This window comes from Amphiura filiformis, chromosome 19, assembly GCF_039555335.1.
Source record: "Amphiura filiformis chromosome 19, Afil_fr2py, whole genome shotgun sequence".
Taxonomy (NCBI): Eukaryota; Metazoa; Echinodermata; class Ophiuroidea; order Amphilepidida; family Amphiuridae; genus Amphiura; species Amphiura filiformis.
Genome location: NC_092646.1, coordinates 17,341,843 through 17,360,443, shown reverse-complemented (window position 1 = coordinate 17,360,443; position 18,601 = coordinate 17,341,843). Strand labels below are relative to the sequence as shown.

The following is an 18,601-nucleotide window of genomic DNA, read 5'->3' as shown; positions in this document are numbered from 1 at the left end:
CCGAGTTACAGCCAAATTGGAGTAGCTTCAAATTTGACCTGACCTTTGACCTCGGATGACCTTTGCAGTTTGGTAGGGATTATTTTAGCCGAGTTAAAGCCCGATCAGAGGAACTTTAAATTTGACCTGACCTTTGACCTTAGATGACCTTTGCGGTTTTATACTCCCGGAGTGTCTATCCCCGAGTTACAACCCGATTGGAGCAACTTTACAAATTGCATTATGGGTAAACAACCACTTCACATTGCATTATGGGTAGGCTGACACAACCACTTCCATACCCTTACCAACAGACAGAAATGACAAATCTGTACCCATTTGCAGACCATTCGGACAAAGTTTGAAATTCAAAAATAATGTGCAGCAATGAATTCTGGGTAGACATTACGGTGCATGCATGTGTTACTTGAACTCTTTCTCTAGTGACTGCCAGAGGTATCATGTTTCCACTACTACTGCAGTTGAACATTAGAAGTAAGTCCTGCATAAATAGTTTTCACTCTCCTGACCTTATAACCCACTTAGCCATATTTCTGCCAACTCACTCCCCTAGAGTAAAGACAGAGATATGCACAGACCCACAGACAGACCGAGAGCTCTGTGTTAGTAGTTTGATAGAGCCACATCCTGGTGATAGTCTACTGATAGACCGTAAATTAAGTTGGGGGAGGTGGACCCTTGACCTTTGACACGACTCCTGCTAAATGTTCCAAACTGTTCCCTGGTGATGAGCTTTGTTGATCAGAGCAACTTAAAATTAGACTTTGACTTGACCTTTGACCTGGGATGACCTTTGCGGGTTTATACTCTCCGGGAGTCAGGGATTATTTTCCGCAAGTTACAGCCCAATTGGAACAACTTCAAATTTGACCTGATCATTGACATCGGATGACCTTTGCGGTTTTAGACTCCCCGAGTGTTGAGGATGATCATTTCTCCCGAGTTACAGCCAAATTGGAGTAGCTTCAAATTTGACCTGACCTTTGACCTCGGATGACCTTTGCAGTTTGGTAGGGATTATTTTACCCGAGTTAAAGCCCGATCAGAGGAACTTTAAATTTGACCTGACCTTTGACCTTAGATGACCTTTGCGGTTTTATACTCCCGGAGTGTCTATCCCCGAGTTACAACCCGATTGGAGCAACTTTACAAATTGCATTATGGGTAAACAACCACTTCACATTGCATTATGGGTAGGCTTACACAACCACTTCCATACCCTTACCAACAGACAGAAATGACAAATCTGTACCCATTTGCAGACCATTCGGACAAAGTTTGAAATTCAAAAATAATGTGCAGCAATGAATTCTGGGTAGACATTACGGTGCATGCATGTGTTACTTGAACTCTTTCTCCAGTGACTGCCAGAGGTATCATGTTTCCACTTTCCACTACTACTGCAGTTGAACATTAGAAGTAAGTCCTGCATAAATAGTTTTCACTCTCCTGACCTTATAACCCACTTAGCCATATTTCTGCCAACTCACTCCCCTAGAGTAAAGACAGAGATATGCACAGACCCACAGACAGACCGAGAGCTCTGTGTTAGTAGTTTGATAAGCAAACTATGAGAATGATTCCTTTCTGTGAGCGCAACGATTCTGAAACTTGACACCTCAATAAACGTGGCATATTTTTATTCACGCTAAGCGTGTTTTTGTTTTGGGTTGAATCTAAGGTAACAGTAACTGTAGGAGGTCCGTACGTAGGGGTGCGACGCACCCCCCATTTGGAAAAGTATACAAAAAGTCCCAAAATTTCAGATTTTGCGAGCGTACCGAGAAAAAAAAATCAGGTTTTAACGTTTTTTGGACAAAAAAGGTCCAAATTTTAACCCACTTTTCACAAAATCGCCCCCCCCATGGAAGAGTCTACCTTTTCAAAATCAGCAAACCCCAAATGTAATCCTGCGTACGGGTATGAACTGTAGGAACTGATAATTTCAGTGATATGATATATTGCATCTAGTTTACATATACAGCTGTATTGCAGACTTTTGAATCACTTTGTAACAGTGATTTTTTTGTTGCTTTTTTAAAACTTCCAGTCCCCCGGAAAGGTCACATACATAGAGGCTGACAGCATGACGAGTTGACAATGACGAGCCATAAATAAAACACGACACATTCGAATAATCAACGGACAACTCGCGATGTCGTCGAAGAAGTCGTATAACTCGTAGCTTATCTGGTTAATTAGTCAATCCGTCGAGACCCTTTAGAGCCACCGTAGAGAGGCTTGAAACTTTAACGAAAGAGTTAAATGATAAAGCGCAGATGTATTGTATAATAGGCATACGTCTATTATATGATCATGTCATTAAACTGTTTCTGTAGTCAGACGCAGTTTGGCCGTAAAATACCGCCACTTCATGTTGTGGAGCGCCAGTGGATTATTTAAGTACTTCCCATCATGCACTGTAAAATTGTTATTACAAGAGTTTCAATTGCCACTTGACTTTTTAAATTCCATTGATGTTATTTTAAAATGTGTGTGTGTTGGGGGGTGTCTTTATTACTTGGTCGATTTTAGAACAAAACCGATGTGTAATATAAAGGATAATTCACACCTTCTGTAGATAACATAAAATGTTAAATCGACCAGCATATTGACAGAGTTGTTTTTAATAAACAATGTGCTTAAATTTGAATTTGAATTTGGATAGTTATGTTTATTAAACATAACTATCCAAATTCAAATTTAAGCGCATCATCAACACCAGATAAATCATTATTTTGTACAGGCAGTTAACAATCGAAGCTCATGCCTCTATAAAAGGTGGTGTGCGTACAATTGGTCCTTTTCAGGAAAAATACGAATGAAAAAATTGCAGGTGTCAACTTGCAATGCAATAATTATTTTCTTTCAATAGGGTTAAACCAGTGGGGTGTTGGGTAGTACTTAAACCATCCTCTGGTATTTACCGGTGCCCGATGTCACTTGTTTCTCGTCGGTTGTAGTTAACGGCGTACTTTCGGCATTCGCAGGGGCTGGTGTGAAAACCGGTTGTGCTTGCGGTGCTTGCACGACGTTCATACTTGGTGAAACGACTGCATTTCGGTAAGATCATTGAAAATATGAGTTAATTTTACAGTGATAATGTACAGAATGTAATAACGGAAATAAACAAAATATCATTTAGTACTCACTATCCTGATATACATGTAAACCCTATCACTAAATACCGATCCACCAGGACCCAAGTCAGCCTAGTGAAGTCGGGGAAGAGGGGAATTGAAAAGATCAAAAAAAGTTTTTGGTGAATTTTTCTTTGGACGGAGCACAGTGTCAACACCCTGTATTATAAATATTTTTTTCCATACAGCTCAATACTCCGTTGAAATCAATATTCTATTATTGACACAGATAAAGGAAGTTTACATATGCATTGTGTTATAGGTCGTGCACCTGGAACTTAACTAAATGGGCTAAACGCGTTCCTTTATACCTATAAAGTATAATTGTCATTCTCAAAATTAAATATATCTAAATTTTTACATTGGATTCCAAATGTTTTACATTAAAACTGCAGTAAAAGATATCTACAGCAAGCTGCAAGGCCCCGCTAATTAGTGTACTGCTTTTCGAGTGAGCATGGTGAGTGTACTGGAAACAAAACCCTGCTTTTACCTGAAAACAAATTTTTTTCTTGTAATAGAAACATCATATGGGGGTACTTGAGCATGCACAAATCGTAATAATGTGTAGAATATAGAAACGCTGTGGTATCTCATATGATAGTCATGGTATGCTTAGCCTGAACAAAATCGCGATGCGTAGCTGTTAAAAAACGAGAGGATTCGCTGTACTATCACGGCAATTTTTAACACGAAGATATAGGGATGATGACGATGTGCGGAGGGCAAACAAGGGACAAAGCCATTTCCTTTGAGTGGGATGGGGCTTATGGGCAGATGCCCGCATAGCCTCCCTTTCCGTCGCCACTGTCCTTTGTGACCCAATCCTAATCCTAAGCCACTGAATCGCGTTCTTAATTGGTGTATTACGCGAACGCAGTATCGCGTGATCATTGAGGTGCCGTTGTGTGGCGATGCGCGAACTATCTTATATCACTATCCACTATTGAGTGATATTATCACACCCGAAAACCAATCAAATTGCCTGAATTCTTTGCAAGTCACATCAACTGAATAAGAATGGAAAATATTAGATTTAGATCATTGAAATGATAGTAGTATACGCGTCTGTAGGGACGTGTTTCAAGGTCACACGAGCTCATGAATATTAATGAGGGGGTGTGGCTAATTAGCATATATGAATATTCATGAGGGGCGTGGCTAATTAGCATATATGAATATTAATGAGGTGGGCGTGGCTAGTCGTTCAAAAAAATTTCAAAAAAATTTCGAAAAAAAATTTTGAAAAAAAATTTCGAAAAAAAAATTTTGAAAAAAAAAAAAAATAAAATTTTGAAAAAAATTTTGAAAAAAAAAATTTCAAAAAAAAAATTAAAAAAAAAAAAAATTTAAAAAAAAAAAAAAATTCAAAAAAAAAAATTATAAAAAAATTGAAAAAAAAAAAAAAATTTAAAAAAAAAAAATTTGAAGAAAAAAACAATTTTGAAAATATTTTGAAAAAAAGAATCATGAGGACGCGGCTAATTGCCAGATGGATATGAATGAGCGAATGTAAATAAAATACCGGCATTTTGAACCGAGAAGTTGATATTTTACCAGCGTTCATATTTAAAACTGGGCAGCACGTCTTGTATTTGAAGTTGACCGAAAACACTCTGCGGGTCCACTTTTGAAATCACTTCATTGGCTGCCAATACGCCAAAGGATCATTTTCAAATTACTTTTGCTTGTATATAAATGTCTTCATAACCAAGGACCAACATATTTGTCAAATTGCTTATCATTGTATGTTCCTAAGAGACAACTCCGATCTTGCGATGATTATCTTCGTCTTGACTATCCCATGACTAGAGTCTTAGCTGGTGATAGAACTTTTACAGTTTTGCATCAAAAGAATGGAATAAGCTACCTGTCTATATTAGACAATCTTCATCAACAAATGCATTCCAAAAAGTGCTTAAAACTTATTTGTTCCCATAACATGTTCTTATTGATATTGTAATTTGTATTATTTTTAAGATGCACCTTCAAAATGTAGTTTTAAGTTGTAGTATTAAGGTATTTTAATTTGTAAGCGCTCTGAGCCTTATGGAAATGGCGCAAATGCTCTATGTATTGTATTGTATAGGGACGTATTTATGGATGTTAATATTTAGGGACGGTGATATGAGTCGATGAGCATTGAAATGAGCGAATGAGCATTGAAATGAGCGAATGAGCATTGAAATGAGCAAATGAGCAGGAAAATGAGCAAATGAGCATCGAAATGAGCAAATGAGCATCGAAATGAGCAGGGAAATGAGCAAATGAGCAGGAGAATGAGCAAATGAGCAGTGGAATGAGCAAATGAGCAGCGAAATGAGCACTATGAGCAAGGAAATGAGCAAATGAGCAGTGCAATGAGCAGCGAAATGAGCAAATGAGCAGCGAAATGTGCAAATGAGCAGGAAAATGAGCATGGAAATGAGTCAATGAGCACGTAAAATGAAATAAACAAACGTAAGATTCTATCTTTTAAATTTTTATTAGCAACTTCCAGAAAAGTGCGGTCGATTAACGCGCTTTAGTCATCGCTTTCCATCTCGACATCCTCTTCGTCCTGTTGGAAAAGCCCGGCGAATTGAGATCGATGTTTAGCCAACGTTATTTTTACCGCTTTGCCTACGTCCGTGCCTTTATCCGTCTTCTCTTCGAGATCGATCACGATATCCTGATGAGTTTCGTCATATTTCAAATGGACGTTATGTGCCAAAAATGTCCCGTAGCTGTCAAAAAAATCACGTTTAACGGCCCATGCGGTTTTCATATTGGCCTTTTCTTCAGCCAGGTCTGCAGCCATACCTTCGTTGACGTACTTTTCGTATTTTTGGGCCCTCATCTCGCGAGTAGCTACTCGGGCCCGTTTAAGCCATTCTCGATACGTGGCATTATCCTCCAACTCCACGTCGCTATCTTCTCCTGATGCCGCGCTTCCCGCTCGGAATCATCCGGCTCCGAAATTTCGGGTTCGGAATCGTCCGTCTCAGAGCGTTCCTCCTCTTCGCCGTGCATCGTTTTCATGTGTCTCCTCAAGTTGAATGATCGAACGAAACGTTTGTCGCACGCGTGACAAGGGTGGGTTTTGAACGCTGAAATAGAAGCCATGCGTCGACTCCTCGAGAGCTGATCTCCAAATGACAAGAACGGGGTGAAACAGGCATTTTTATAACCTGCTCATTGACTCATTTCGCTGCTCATTTGCTCATTTCACTGCTCATTTGCTCATTTTACTGCTCTTTGACTCATTTCCCTGCTCATTTGCTCAATTCCCTGCTCATTTGCCTGCTCATTTGCTCATTTCGCTGCTCATTCGCTCATTTCGCCGCTCATTCGCTCATTTCGCCGCTCATTCGCTCATTTCACTGCTCACTTGCTCATCAAAGGGCACAAGGTACTGTCCGGGTCAAAGGTCAACCGGATATAGCGCCATTTTGAAAAGGTCAACCGGAAATGCCTCCTCATTAATATTCAGATATGCTATTTAGCCACGCCCCCATCATTAATATTCATATATGCATGAGCTAGCTCGCGAATATACATGAGCTCATGCATATATGAATATCATTCAACTTGAGGAGACACATGAAAACGATGCACGGCGAAGAGGAGGAACGCTCCGAGACGGACGATTCCGAACCCGAAATTTCGGAGCCGGATGATTCCGAGCGGGGAAGCGCGGCATCAGGAGAAGATAGCGACGTGGAGTTGGAGGATAATGCCACGTATCGAGAATGGCTTAAACGGGCCCGAGTAGCTACTCGCGAGATGAGGGCCCAAAAATACGAAAAGTACGTCAACGAAGGTATGGCTGCAGACCTGGCTGAAGAAAAGGCCAATATGAAAACCGCATGGGCCGTTAAATGTGATTTTTTTGACAGCTACGGGACATTTTTGGCACATAACGTCCATTTGAAATATGACGAAACTCGTCAGGATATCGTGATCGATCTCGAAGAGAAGACGGATAAAGGCATGGACGTAGGCAAAGCGGTAAAAATAACGTTGGCTAAACATCGATCTCAATTCGCCGGGCTTTTCCAACAGGACGAAGAGGATGTCGAGATGGAAAGCGATGACTAAAGCGCGTTAATCGACCGCACTTTTCTGGAAGTTGCTAATAAAAATTTAAAAAGATAGAATCTTACGTTTGTTTATTTCATTTTACGTGCTCATTGACTCATTTCCATGCTCATTTTCCTGCTCATTTGCACATTTCGCTGCTCATTTGCTCATTTCGCTGCTCATTGCACTGCTCATTTGCTCATTTCCTTGCTCATAGTGCTCATTTCGCTGCTCATTTGCTCATTCCACTGCTCATTTGCTCATTCTCCTGCTCATTTGCTCATTTCCCTGCTCATTTCGATGCTCATTTGCTCATTTCGATGCTCATTTGCTCATTTTCCTGCTCATTTGCTCATTTCAATGCTCATTCGCTCATTTCAATGCTCATTCGCTCATTTCAATGCTCATCGACTCATATCACCGTCCCTAAATATTAACATCCATAAATACGTCCCTATACAATACAATACATAGAGCATTTGCGCCATTTCCATAAGGCTCAGAGCGCTTACAAATTAAAATACCTTAATACTACAACTTAAAACTACATTTTGAAGGTGCATCTTAAAAATAATACAAATTACAATATCAATAAGAACATGTTATGGGAACAAATAAGTTTTAAGCGCTTTTTGAATGCATTTGTTGATGAAGATTGTCTAATATAGACAGGTAGCTTATTCCATTCTTTTGATGCAAAAACTGTAAAAGTTCTATCACCAGCTAAGACTCTAGTCATGGGATAGTCAAGACGAAGATAATCATCGCAAGATCGGAGTTGTCTCTTAGGAACATACAATGATAAGCAATTTGACAAATATGTTGGTCCTTGGTTATGAAGACATTTATATACAAGCAAAAGTAATTTGAAAATGATCCTTTGGCGTATTGGCAGCCAATGAAGTGATTTCAAAAGTGGACCCGCAGAGTGTTTTCGGTCAACTTCAAATACAAGACGTGCTGCCCAGTTTTAAATATGAACGCTGGTAAAATATCAACTTCTCGGTTCAAAATGCCGGTATTTTTATTTACATTCGCTCATTCATATCCATCTGGCAATTAGCCGCGTCCTCATGATTCTTTTTTTCAAAATATTTTCAAAATTGTTTTTTTTCTTCAAATTTTTTTTCAAAATTTTGTATTTTTTATTTTTATAATTTTTTTTTTGAATTTTTTTCAAAATTTTTTTTTTCATTTTTTTTTTGAAATTTTTATTTTTAAATTTTTTTTTTTTTTTTTTTTTTTTTTTTCAAAATTTTTTTTCGAAATTTTTTTTCAAATTTTTTTCGAAATTTTTTTGAAATTTTTTGAACGACTAGCCACGCCCACCTCATTAATATTCATATATGCTAATTAGCCACGCCCCTCATGAATATTCATATATGCTAATTAGCCACACCCCCTCATTAATATTCATGAGCTCGTGTGACCTTGAAACACGTCCCTACAGACGCGTATACTACTAATGATAATGATATTTTCAAAATGAAGATGAATACCTATATCCCTTCATATTAGCCTAGTCTTGTTTTAAGGGGGTACTACACCCCTGCACAATTTTGTGCCTATTTTTGCATTTATCTCAAAATTATAGCGCATTGATGACAGTAAGATATGTATATTATAGGGGCAAGGACTACAACTACTGCACTGAAAATTCTATTTCAGCACAGACAGCAGTTGTGGAGTTACAGTCAAAAATGAGGGAAAACCACTATTTGATCAATAATTCAATAACTACTTGCCTTGAGTTGCTGAATTTTCAGCGCAGTAGTTGTAGACCTTGCCCCTATAATATACATATTTTACTTGTCACCAATGCGTTATAATTTTTGAGAAAAATGCAAAAATAGGCACAAAGTTGGCCAGGGGTGTAGTACCCCCTTAAAGCTTAATTCTTTTATTTCAATTTGATGCTAATTAATTGTATGATCAATTAAGTTAACGAACTTGCAGGGTGGCGGATTGGTGAACAAGGATACGGTACCGTAGCAAGTCTAAGGAAAAAGTTCATATCAGTGTGACGAAATTTCGTATCAATTTGATATCGATAATTGAAGCAACTAAATAATCATGTACTTTGTGTAATTTCAGCTAATTAATTAGACCAATGAGCATGTTTACAGAGCTGGCTCACAAAAACATGCTCTATGAGCCAATGTGACCGAACACCACGATGTGTGACAGTGTAAATGGGACCACTTGTGTCAAACAAAATGTGTTACTTTAAGTTTTCTAAAAAGTCTTAGCGGATAACTTATCACGTTACTTTTTCATCATTTTGCTCTAAATGTGCAATTCGGGCTATTCCATTTGAAATCTGTAACTTTAATTTGACTTGGAATAGCCCATTTGCAGACACCTTTTCTTATTCGACTATTTCTTACCTTGTCCTGCAGGAGCCTGCTGTACCATCATAAGGCTAACTGGTTGATATCCAGACGGTGCATTGTAACCACTAACAGATACCAGTTGACATGTTCCATCTTGAGCTGTGTATTGCATCTTTGAAGATATAAATAAATAACATTAAAGAATGCAGTGGTAAAATGTGTTATTAACATACGGTGGAAGTGATTAAGATAAAGTAAAAAGTAAATTAAAGGAAAGTGAAGAAAATATTCGTCATCCCGCTTCAGTAATCCTAAGACCCACCTCTTCTAAGTGATTTGTTATTGTTTGTAATTTTTATGTATTATTGTAAAGCGCTGAGGTACTTCTGTAATAGTCCGAAGTTGCTCAGACTGACAATCTCCAATATTGGAAGGTCGATATATCTGGTCTCAGAACATATGTGACGTCATGTCAAAAGGAGACACTTTTGGGCAGGTTATCAATTTTGAGGTTTTTACATATCTTAAATATAGAGATATTTTGCTCCACAATGCCGTTTTCCCCAATGAAATCGGACATTCCTAAGCGAAGATATTGAGTTCGTAAGTTATGATATTATAAAATTGGAAATTGAGATATCGGCCTTTAACAATATTATGGACAATGTTTAGAGTAGGAATTACCTAGAAATATGTCTCAAAAAACACAAGATGCCAGTCTGAAACTATCAGACAATATTTTAAACATTAATAACATCACAAATTCGCAACAAACCCAAATTGTGGAAAAATCACCCCGGGCAGATTTTTGCCTATTTCTCCATTTACGATCCTGCCCAAGTGTCTCCTTTTGTCATGACACGTCACATATACACGTGACAATGCAGGGTTTTTGGAACCCACACTACTGCACTTTTTAATCAATGTTTCAAATATAAATCTGGAATGGTACAATCCTATTTTCCACATTCTAAACTGCAATCCAAATACTAGTTGGCACTTTTCTGGTCTTTAATTATCGCAAAATTGACAAGAAAACTATTCCCAACACGTAACGCGGAAGTGAAGACAAGATGGTGACTTTTTAGCGAATTGGCGAACCACAGAAAACCATCCTAATGACATGGAAAATATGTGGACGTTTTTTAATCAATCATGAAATATCATTTTAAAGCCATATTTTTACTTTATTATACAAATAGATTAGCGTTTCGTTTCCATAATGTTAACTTTTATTATCAGATATGTCCTCTTTTAATTTTGAGCCGAGCAACTGAGGTAAAGCAATGAAATTTGGAATTTACTACCCGCGCAGTGTCTCCAACGGCGTGTCACTCCGTCGGTTGTGTTACGGAACGATCCTTTGATGTGTATATCCGTCCCGCACGGCATGTACGACTGTGTTATGAACATCGTGTACGCGTGCGACTAATATTTCCATCGTAATAATTGAACGACGGTTCCTGCATTTTATTCAAAATCTCGGATTTTGAGAAAACTACCAAAATCAGAATTTTGAAAAATATTACGGGCGTCCTTCTCAGCAAATGTTACAATATGGCTTTGATCTTGATAATCTATGATATCGATGCTTGCCAAAAACAGTTGAGTAGATGTCGTAGTTAGTAAATTAAGCTTTCTTCTCGGGTATTATTGCCGACCAACCTGCCGGGTCGAGTAACCATGGGCGTCAATCCCGGGGGTGGGGACAGGGCGACATGTCCCTCCACAGTTTGAGATGGGGCGCAATATCAAATGTCCCCCCCAATCAGCCAAATAATGCTAATTTTTTTGAGCGCTTCGCGCGCAATGAAGCGAGTATGTATCAACTTTCTTGGGCAACTTTCACTTCAAACAGTATGAAAAAAAATCCAAACACGCCACTAGAATTGAACTGCAAACGGCTTCAGTTGGGATTTCATATAGAATATTAATTAAATTTTTACACATTTTACACAATAATAGTGCAAAACGTGTCCACCAAACGGCTTAATTTGGCGCCTATTGTGTATTTTTTTTCCAACGAACGGGGGGCACATCCCTCCTCAGACAGTGGTACAATTATTGTGGTTTCATTTGCTGGGGGCACTTACATTTTGTTGGTAGGGGTGTGTCATCGCCAGTTTTGAACTCGAGGTCTAGGGAACTGATCCCCTGCAAAAATTTAGTATAGGGAACTGATTGGCCGGTCACAAAAGGGGGTCTTCAGAACTGATCAACCGACAATGGGGGTCTCTAGAGAACTGATCCAGGGTAATTTTTAGCTTTTTTGCATTTTTGTCACAGATTTTCGACATAATCGATTGTTGTCAAAAATTGTACATCGAATAAAGTATATCAGGATCAGAAAAACTATTTCAATCACTAAAAGCAAAATGTATCTCAACATATCTGGACTAGGATCATTTCGTCGGACGCATCACATACTGGTCTATCTCGAAAAACACGCATTTCGAGAAAATCGCAATTGAAAATCTTCGTATGAAGTTAACCTTTCTATAATTTAATTAGACTATGGATTTTAATGAAAGTGGTTTTAAATTAAAGCATATACACCTATCCGACTTCGCCATTACTGCGGTGTCCCCGATGTAAAACTGCGGTGTCCCGAGGTCGGGGGTTCCATCCATTATTTATTGTGTGCTATACAGAATTGTACCCGGGAATTGTACACAACAGTGATATTCAATACACAATCATGAGTATTGAATTACGAATTAAATCTCCCGCTCTGGTACATCTGTGTTGCCGTCAATAGAGGGCCAAATACAGTAAACGCTTCTCGGATTGGTGTATACTTAACAAATTTATTTAAGTGGAATCTTGAATTATATTTATGTATGCAGTATTGCTTAAAACTACACTAAAGTTGTAGTTCTGTATGTGAAATAGCTAATTTCCCGATATCGTATTTAAAGTGTGTTTCATACTGGTCTATCTTGGGGGCTATCTCGATTTCGCGAACAATGATATGACTTTAGACGCATCACATACTGGTCTATCTCGAGATAGACCAATATGTAATGCACTTTCAATACGATATCGGGAATTAACGATTTCACATACAGAACTACAACTTAAGTGCAGTTTTAAGCAATATTACATACGTAAATATAAGTAAAGATTCCACTTAAATAAATCTAAGTATATGCTTTAATTTAAAACCACTTTCATGAAAATCCATAGTCTAATTAAATTATAGAAAGGTCAACTTAATACGAAGATTTTCAATTGCGATTTTCTAGAAATGCGTGTTTTTTTCGAGATAGATCAGTATGTGAAAATACGTATTTTGAAAAAATCATAGATAGTTTAAATTAAACATTTTATAACTAATTATCTAGGAAAAATTGAGGTCTGTAATTTGTTGTATTGGAAGAGCTCCGTAAAAATGAACTATATACCAATTTTCTCAAAAAAGTCAAAAATTCAAGATAGACCAGTATGTGATGCACCCGACGATTTATACTCCAAACAGATCTGCATCACACTTGAATCCAGATCATACAAAATGCCATAATTCCCTACTTGATTCACCTACTGAATAATTATAGCAGCAAACCAGAGAAGATCCCATCCTCACAGTTAATTCATATAGCAAAATATCATTATTTGTAAGAACGAGTCACATTTCCTAATACATATGTGTACACATAACTTAACCACTTACCACAGCTGGTGGTGGTGAGGGGCGACAGCAGCTGTAACAGCACATACACGTCCCATAACATGTGAAACCCAAAGACACGATGGTAAGAACGAGTTGCACAAAGGCTAATAGTACTATCATGACATCCACTGCTATTCGTCCACTCTGAAATCATAGACAATGAACTACTGGCAAATGGTGGTCATAGGCCACAAACCTAGCTGGGGCGTTTTGGTGTTGTGACCCCTGCCAAATGTTCCAAAAATATTCCCCTGGTCATGAGGTTTGTTATCACCGAGTTTGAGTCCCGCACATCTTACATAATGTCCAGAAAATGCAATTCTAAGATTTGACCTCTGCATGACCTTTGACCTAGCCCCTGCAAATGTTTCCCCTGGTCATGAGGTTTGTTGTCGCTGAGTTTGAGCCCCACACCTCTAACAGATGTCCAGATAATGCAATTGTAAGATTTTACCCCCTTAATGACCTTAATTCTGTGTACAAGCTATTTGTACTGGGTACAGCCGATGCATATGTGCACCTTTGACCCCAATTCTTTTTACACCCTATGGGCACTGGATATAACCGATGCTTATGTGCAAGTGACGTCATTGTAGAATGTTATATGTAGGAGAAGAAGCGTTTTTAGCTGAAATCGCATTTTTGGCCTATTTGATCCAGGCTCTGTGACCTTTAACCTACTAAAAGTCAGGTGATGTGTATGGTCGTGGTCAATGAGTGTTGTGACCAAGTTAGGTCAACATTGGTCAAAGGATATCTGAGCTAGAGCAACAAATATGCAGTTTGTTGCCAGAAGAAAGATCGGATAGCAAAACAGGACCTAGGTAATGACAAGGTAAGGGGCTGGGCAAAAATGTACGGTTTGCAAATTGGGATCCCACAAATTTTGCATGTTCCAAGGGGGGGGGGGGCAAAGATTTTATTGCACATAATATATAAACATAATGGAAATCGCACGATATATTGCTTTAATAGGGTATGTAAATATTTGAAAATTGCTTTAAATTGCTAATTGATTTCGATTTAAAAAAGCAACATACCGGACCATATTTGCACTCGTCATAGTAATCATTATCGTAATCGTAGTCAAATCCGGGCCACGGGTAACACTGCACTGGCCGGCCGTAGTAATAATGTTGTTCACGTACAGCGTTAATACTTCCATAGATCACCAGATGTCCGCACACAATACATGTGATGATGCTTAGTATCAAGTACATCATCACATTCTGAGAATAAGAAGAAAGAACGAAAATTAGTTTTGTCAGCAGCGAAATTTAAAGCCATTATTGTAACATTTCTATGAAAATAGATTAGTATTTCTTTTACATAAAATATTACAGATATGTGCCATTCTACCTTTGAGCCGAACAAGTGAGGTAAAGCAAAGAAAATTTGAATTTACTACTAACGCCAATGCGTGTTACTCCTGCGGTCGTAATACGGTACGATTCTTTAATGTGTGTGTATATAACAGTCCCGTGTACGTACTGTGTTATGAACATCGCATACGTGTTCGAATGATATTTCCATCGTCATAATAAACCGTCTCATTAAGAAGGTTTTCAGAATCTCGGATTTTGACAAAAGTACGGCACATAAAGTTTTGATTTTTGCAGGATATCTTTGTTTACTAAAGTACATTACAATCGTGTGAAAACCAGAAAAATGTCGAGGCCTCCTCTTCTGCAAATGTTACAATATGACTTTAAACTGATTATTCAGAGATATATGGTACAACAATAAACTGCTTCACGAATTGATCAATATAAACATAAACTCGATAATTTCTTACCGGTTATTTCCCAGCATTTTGGCATTTTTCAAATTTGAAGCACTGTTAGGTCTTTGAAACTGCCCAATAAAATTGAACGTGTATAATGGGCTGAATAAAGAAAATTGTGGGACGGGCTTTACGACGGGAATTCATAACAATTAGTGGGTTTTTTTAGCGGGTTCGCCGTCGGTTTAGAACTGTCAAGCTTTCGTCAGGAGTAGCTCTTCTCCTGACTTCTTCAGGACAAAATATATAAGAATAAGACATGTAGGCCGCCCCTTGCCTACTGATGGCTCTGAAAAGAACCGTTCACTGAAGACTGCCCCTTGTCAACAGAGAACAAGCAAATCTCACCTATCTGCTAATTTTAAAGGTTTTGGTGGCTCTGAAAAGAGGCGTTCACTGAAGACTGTCCCTTGTCTAAAAACCCACTAATCGAATAAAGCAATTTCAAAATCTAACATGGGGCAGCAATTCGACTTTCTCGACGACATGATAATACGAACAGAGATGCCAATATGGCCAAGACTTACCAAGCAAGAGCTGTTTCGTTTCCAGTAGGTAGCCAAGCCCAGAATTCCTGTGGGGAATAGAAACTGAAATAACACATTTGAGCAAGGATTATGACATTGCGAAGACAGATTGCGAAGACATGTTCACTGCTATTGCTACTACGGTTTAAGACCACATACTAACTCATTTTCGACTAGTGTAACATGCGGTTACCGTTCCGGTTTCACGTTTCACGTTTCACGTTAAAATCGCAATGTCTCCATTGTCTTTGAAAACGGGACAATTGGCTTTAAGCCATGTTGTAACATTTCGATAAATAATCAGTATTTTCTTTTTTACATGAAATGTTAGCTTTTACTGTCAAATATGTCCCCTTTTAAGTTTGAACAAATAAGGCAAAGCAAAGAAATTGAAATTTATTAACAGTGCAGATGTCGTCAATGCGTGTCACTCCGTCGGTTGTGTTAGTGTACGATCCTTTGATGTGTATATGACCGTCCCGCACGCCATGTACGTACTGTGTTATGAACATTGCGTACGCGTTCGACTAATATTTCCATCGTTTTGATTAAACGAAGTTTCCTGCGTTTTATTCAACATCTCGGATTTTAACACAACTACAAGTCTCGATTTTTGCACGGTATGTTAGTTTGATAAAGTACATTACAATCGTGAACAAAACAGAATTTTGAAAAATAGTGTGGGCGTACTCCTCAACGAATGTTACAATATGGTTTTAAGTGTTACTACTAGCTATACTGTTTAACACCGAAAATAAAACAAAAAATAAAATAAAATTTTAAAACCCAACATAAGATTTATGTCGATCGTTATTGTCTATCACATCTAGTCCGACGCCCAGGTCCGACGAGTAGGACCTGTTTTTCTTAGTTACCAACTATACTCTGATCAAGAAAGATTAACTGGACTTTCGCGATTTGTCTTTCTTGCGCCACATGTGAGACAGTGATCATAGTCTGAGATGAGTATAGTTTGGTAACTTAGAAAAAAAAGGTCCTACGTTCTCGTCGGTCTAATCACCTCTGACAGTTTAAATGAGACTCTGGTGACGCAACTCTGGCCCAAGGGCTTACAGAAGATTACGTATTTCTTTATTTCTATTTGCCTTTTTTATTTTATAAAAAAAGCCTCCAGGGCAGTGTTTTAATAATACAATTTTATGTTAATAATGTCAGAGCTGATACACTGTAATGTTCCACCGAAATCAAGAATGACAATTTGCGGTTAGATATTAATTATATAGCGCACTGGAATGATACCAAATTACCAAGACCATATATTTTTACACATTTATATAGGCTATTATATTCCAATTAGTAGTTGTGGTCATTAAAATACAGTCGGATAGACAAGCAAAATACAGAAAGAAAAACTTACCAATAACCCACTCCAAATCGGATCACCGACGTAAGAATCCTTTGCTTCTATTACAATGGCGACTATTCCCAAGATGCACCATAAAAACGCGATTACCAGAGTCGCAATAGAGAAAAATCTCACAGCCGGAATGGGACGAACTTTGTCGGATTTCGGGTTTGTATTCTGCGGTACATTTTGTACTTGCTGTGCCGTGGTGGTGTATTGAGGTGGCGATAGATATTGTTGTCCAGTTGCCATGGTGAATTGTTAATTTGTTTCCAAATAATGAGATAATCTGAAAGGTAATGCCCCGTAATGCTCAAGCAAGATGAGCAAACTACATACACATGTAAAGTCCATTCGCGCTATAAAGAGTGAAGGTTTTGACTGGATATGTTTACTAGGTTAGTGGTTTAATTCACCGACCACAAGTTCTAAAGGGGTACTCAAGAAGTCATAACAATGATAAGAGACGCTTGTCATGGGACAATAGTAGACTGCATACAATTTTTAAAAATATTTTCGGAAATGGTGTTTGTCAGTTTCACTTTATTAAGTAAGAAATGATACATAAACGAATAATGAATTATTTCGTAGGAATTTATCTCCAATAATGTGAATATCTATAAATTCTCATCATGTAATATCTTGAAAAAATTCTGTTTTTTTTCTGCAATTTGGTGCACAGATCACTGCTTACAATTGGAAATCCCCAATAGTCACAGTTTTGAAAAAAGTCTAAAATATTATGCTGCTTGTGGTATGCCAATTAATCAGTTGTTGACAGAAACCTCTCTGGTGTATAGGATAAATGTGGTTTGGTATTTATCAACATTGGGAATTGTCAACTCCCAACAAAACCTTCACAGTTAGCGCAAATGGACTTTATCTGTAGTGCATACTGTTTTACCACTTTGTCACAAAGTATAAGATCTAACCCAAATGCTACAGATATCATACCTCTTCCAATCATAACTCTTCCAATTGCCATCGGAGGTCTCAGATACACTCATCACTAAATATCATTAACTGATTGCTTTTTGAAACTCTTATATTTCCATCATGTCTTTACTTAAAGGAAGTGTCCGGTAATCACAACATTAAGCCTTATTTGTTAGAAAAATAATTATCAAGCACGAATCACATGGTTTTATTTCAAACAAACTCATATTAACCATAAAACGAATAAAACAGCCATCTCTCAACACGCGATATTCAAAATTCCCGCGCCGAAATTGTATAGAACAGTGACGTCCCAATAGTTCAATGAAGTCTGTCGACAAAATGAGCAAAAATAACCATGACGTCACTGCTCTAGAACATTTCGACGCGGGAATTTTGAATATCGCGTGTTGAGAGATGGCTGTTTTTATTCGTTTTTATGGTTAATATGAGTTTGTTTGAAATAAAACCATGTGATTCGTGCTTAATAATTATTTTTCTAACAAATAAGGCTTAATGTTGTGATTACCGGACACTTCCTTTAAACCCATGAAGACAATTAGTCACTTTTATTGACTAATTATTAAAAGGTTTGTTTTTACATGTAATTTACTCGCAATTTAATTTTTATCATCTCAAACCCAAATGAATTTGATAAGAACAAAACAATTTTGCATAAAGTCTGAAATTGTGTCCCCACATAGATCAAATTCCGCTCCTTTAAATCCGCAATTTTAGGCAAATGCACTACATTTTTATGAGCACCATAATGTAAAGTCATGGA

The 18,601-nt window shown here is 37.8% G+C and overlaps 2 protein-coding genes across 2 annotated transcripts in view; both read right to left on the bottom strand.

Annotated features, from left to right (window-relative positions):
- The window catches only part of LOC140141007 (uncharacterized), a 49,738-nt gene that overhangs the window by 30,771 nt on the left and 366 nt on the right, over positions 1–18,601 (bottom strand). The window contains exons 2-3 of the mRNA XM_072162781.1: positions 16,894–17,170; positions 15,516–15,578 (exon numbers count right to left, since the gene is read on the bottom strand). Of these exons, the coding sequence (XP_072018882.1) occupies positions 15,516–15,578; positions 16,894–17,133 (303 nt within the window). The 5' untranslated portion in view covers positions 17,134–17,170. The remainder of the gene's footprint in view (positions 1–15,515; positions 15,579–16,893; positions 17,171–18,601) is intronic.
- LOC140141594 (uncharacterized) lies at positions 1,428–14,738 on the bottom strand. The gene is made up of 5 exons (XM_072163506.1): positions 14,697–14,738; positions 14,246–14,434; positions 13,206–13,349; positions 9,590–9,707; positions 1,428–3,053 (listed from the first exon to the last, which is right to left on the bottom strand). Exons 1-5 carry the CDS (start codon positions 14,736–14,738, stop codon positions 2,905–2,907), a joined length of 642 nt encoding a protein of 213 aa, XP_072019607.1. The 3' UTR covers positions 1,428–2,904.

Coding starts and splice junctions, on each gene's coding strand:
- LOC140141594 (XM_072163506.1), bottom strand. CDS start 14,738: ATGGAAATATCATTCGAACACGTATGCGATGTTCATAACACA. Junction 14,435..14,696: donor TATGCGATGTTCATAACACA/GTACGTACACGG, acceptor TCTTATTCTCAG/AATGTGATGATGTACTTGAT. Junction 3,054..9,589: donor GCAGGCTCCTGCAGGACAAG/GTAAGAAATAGT, acceptor ACCGAAATGCAG/TCGTTTCACCAAGTATGAAC.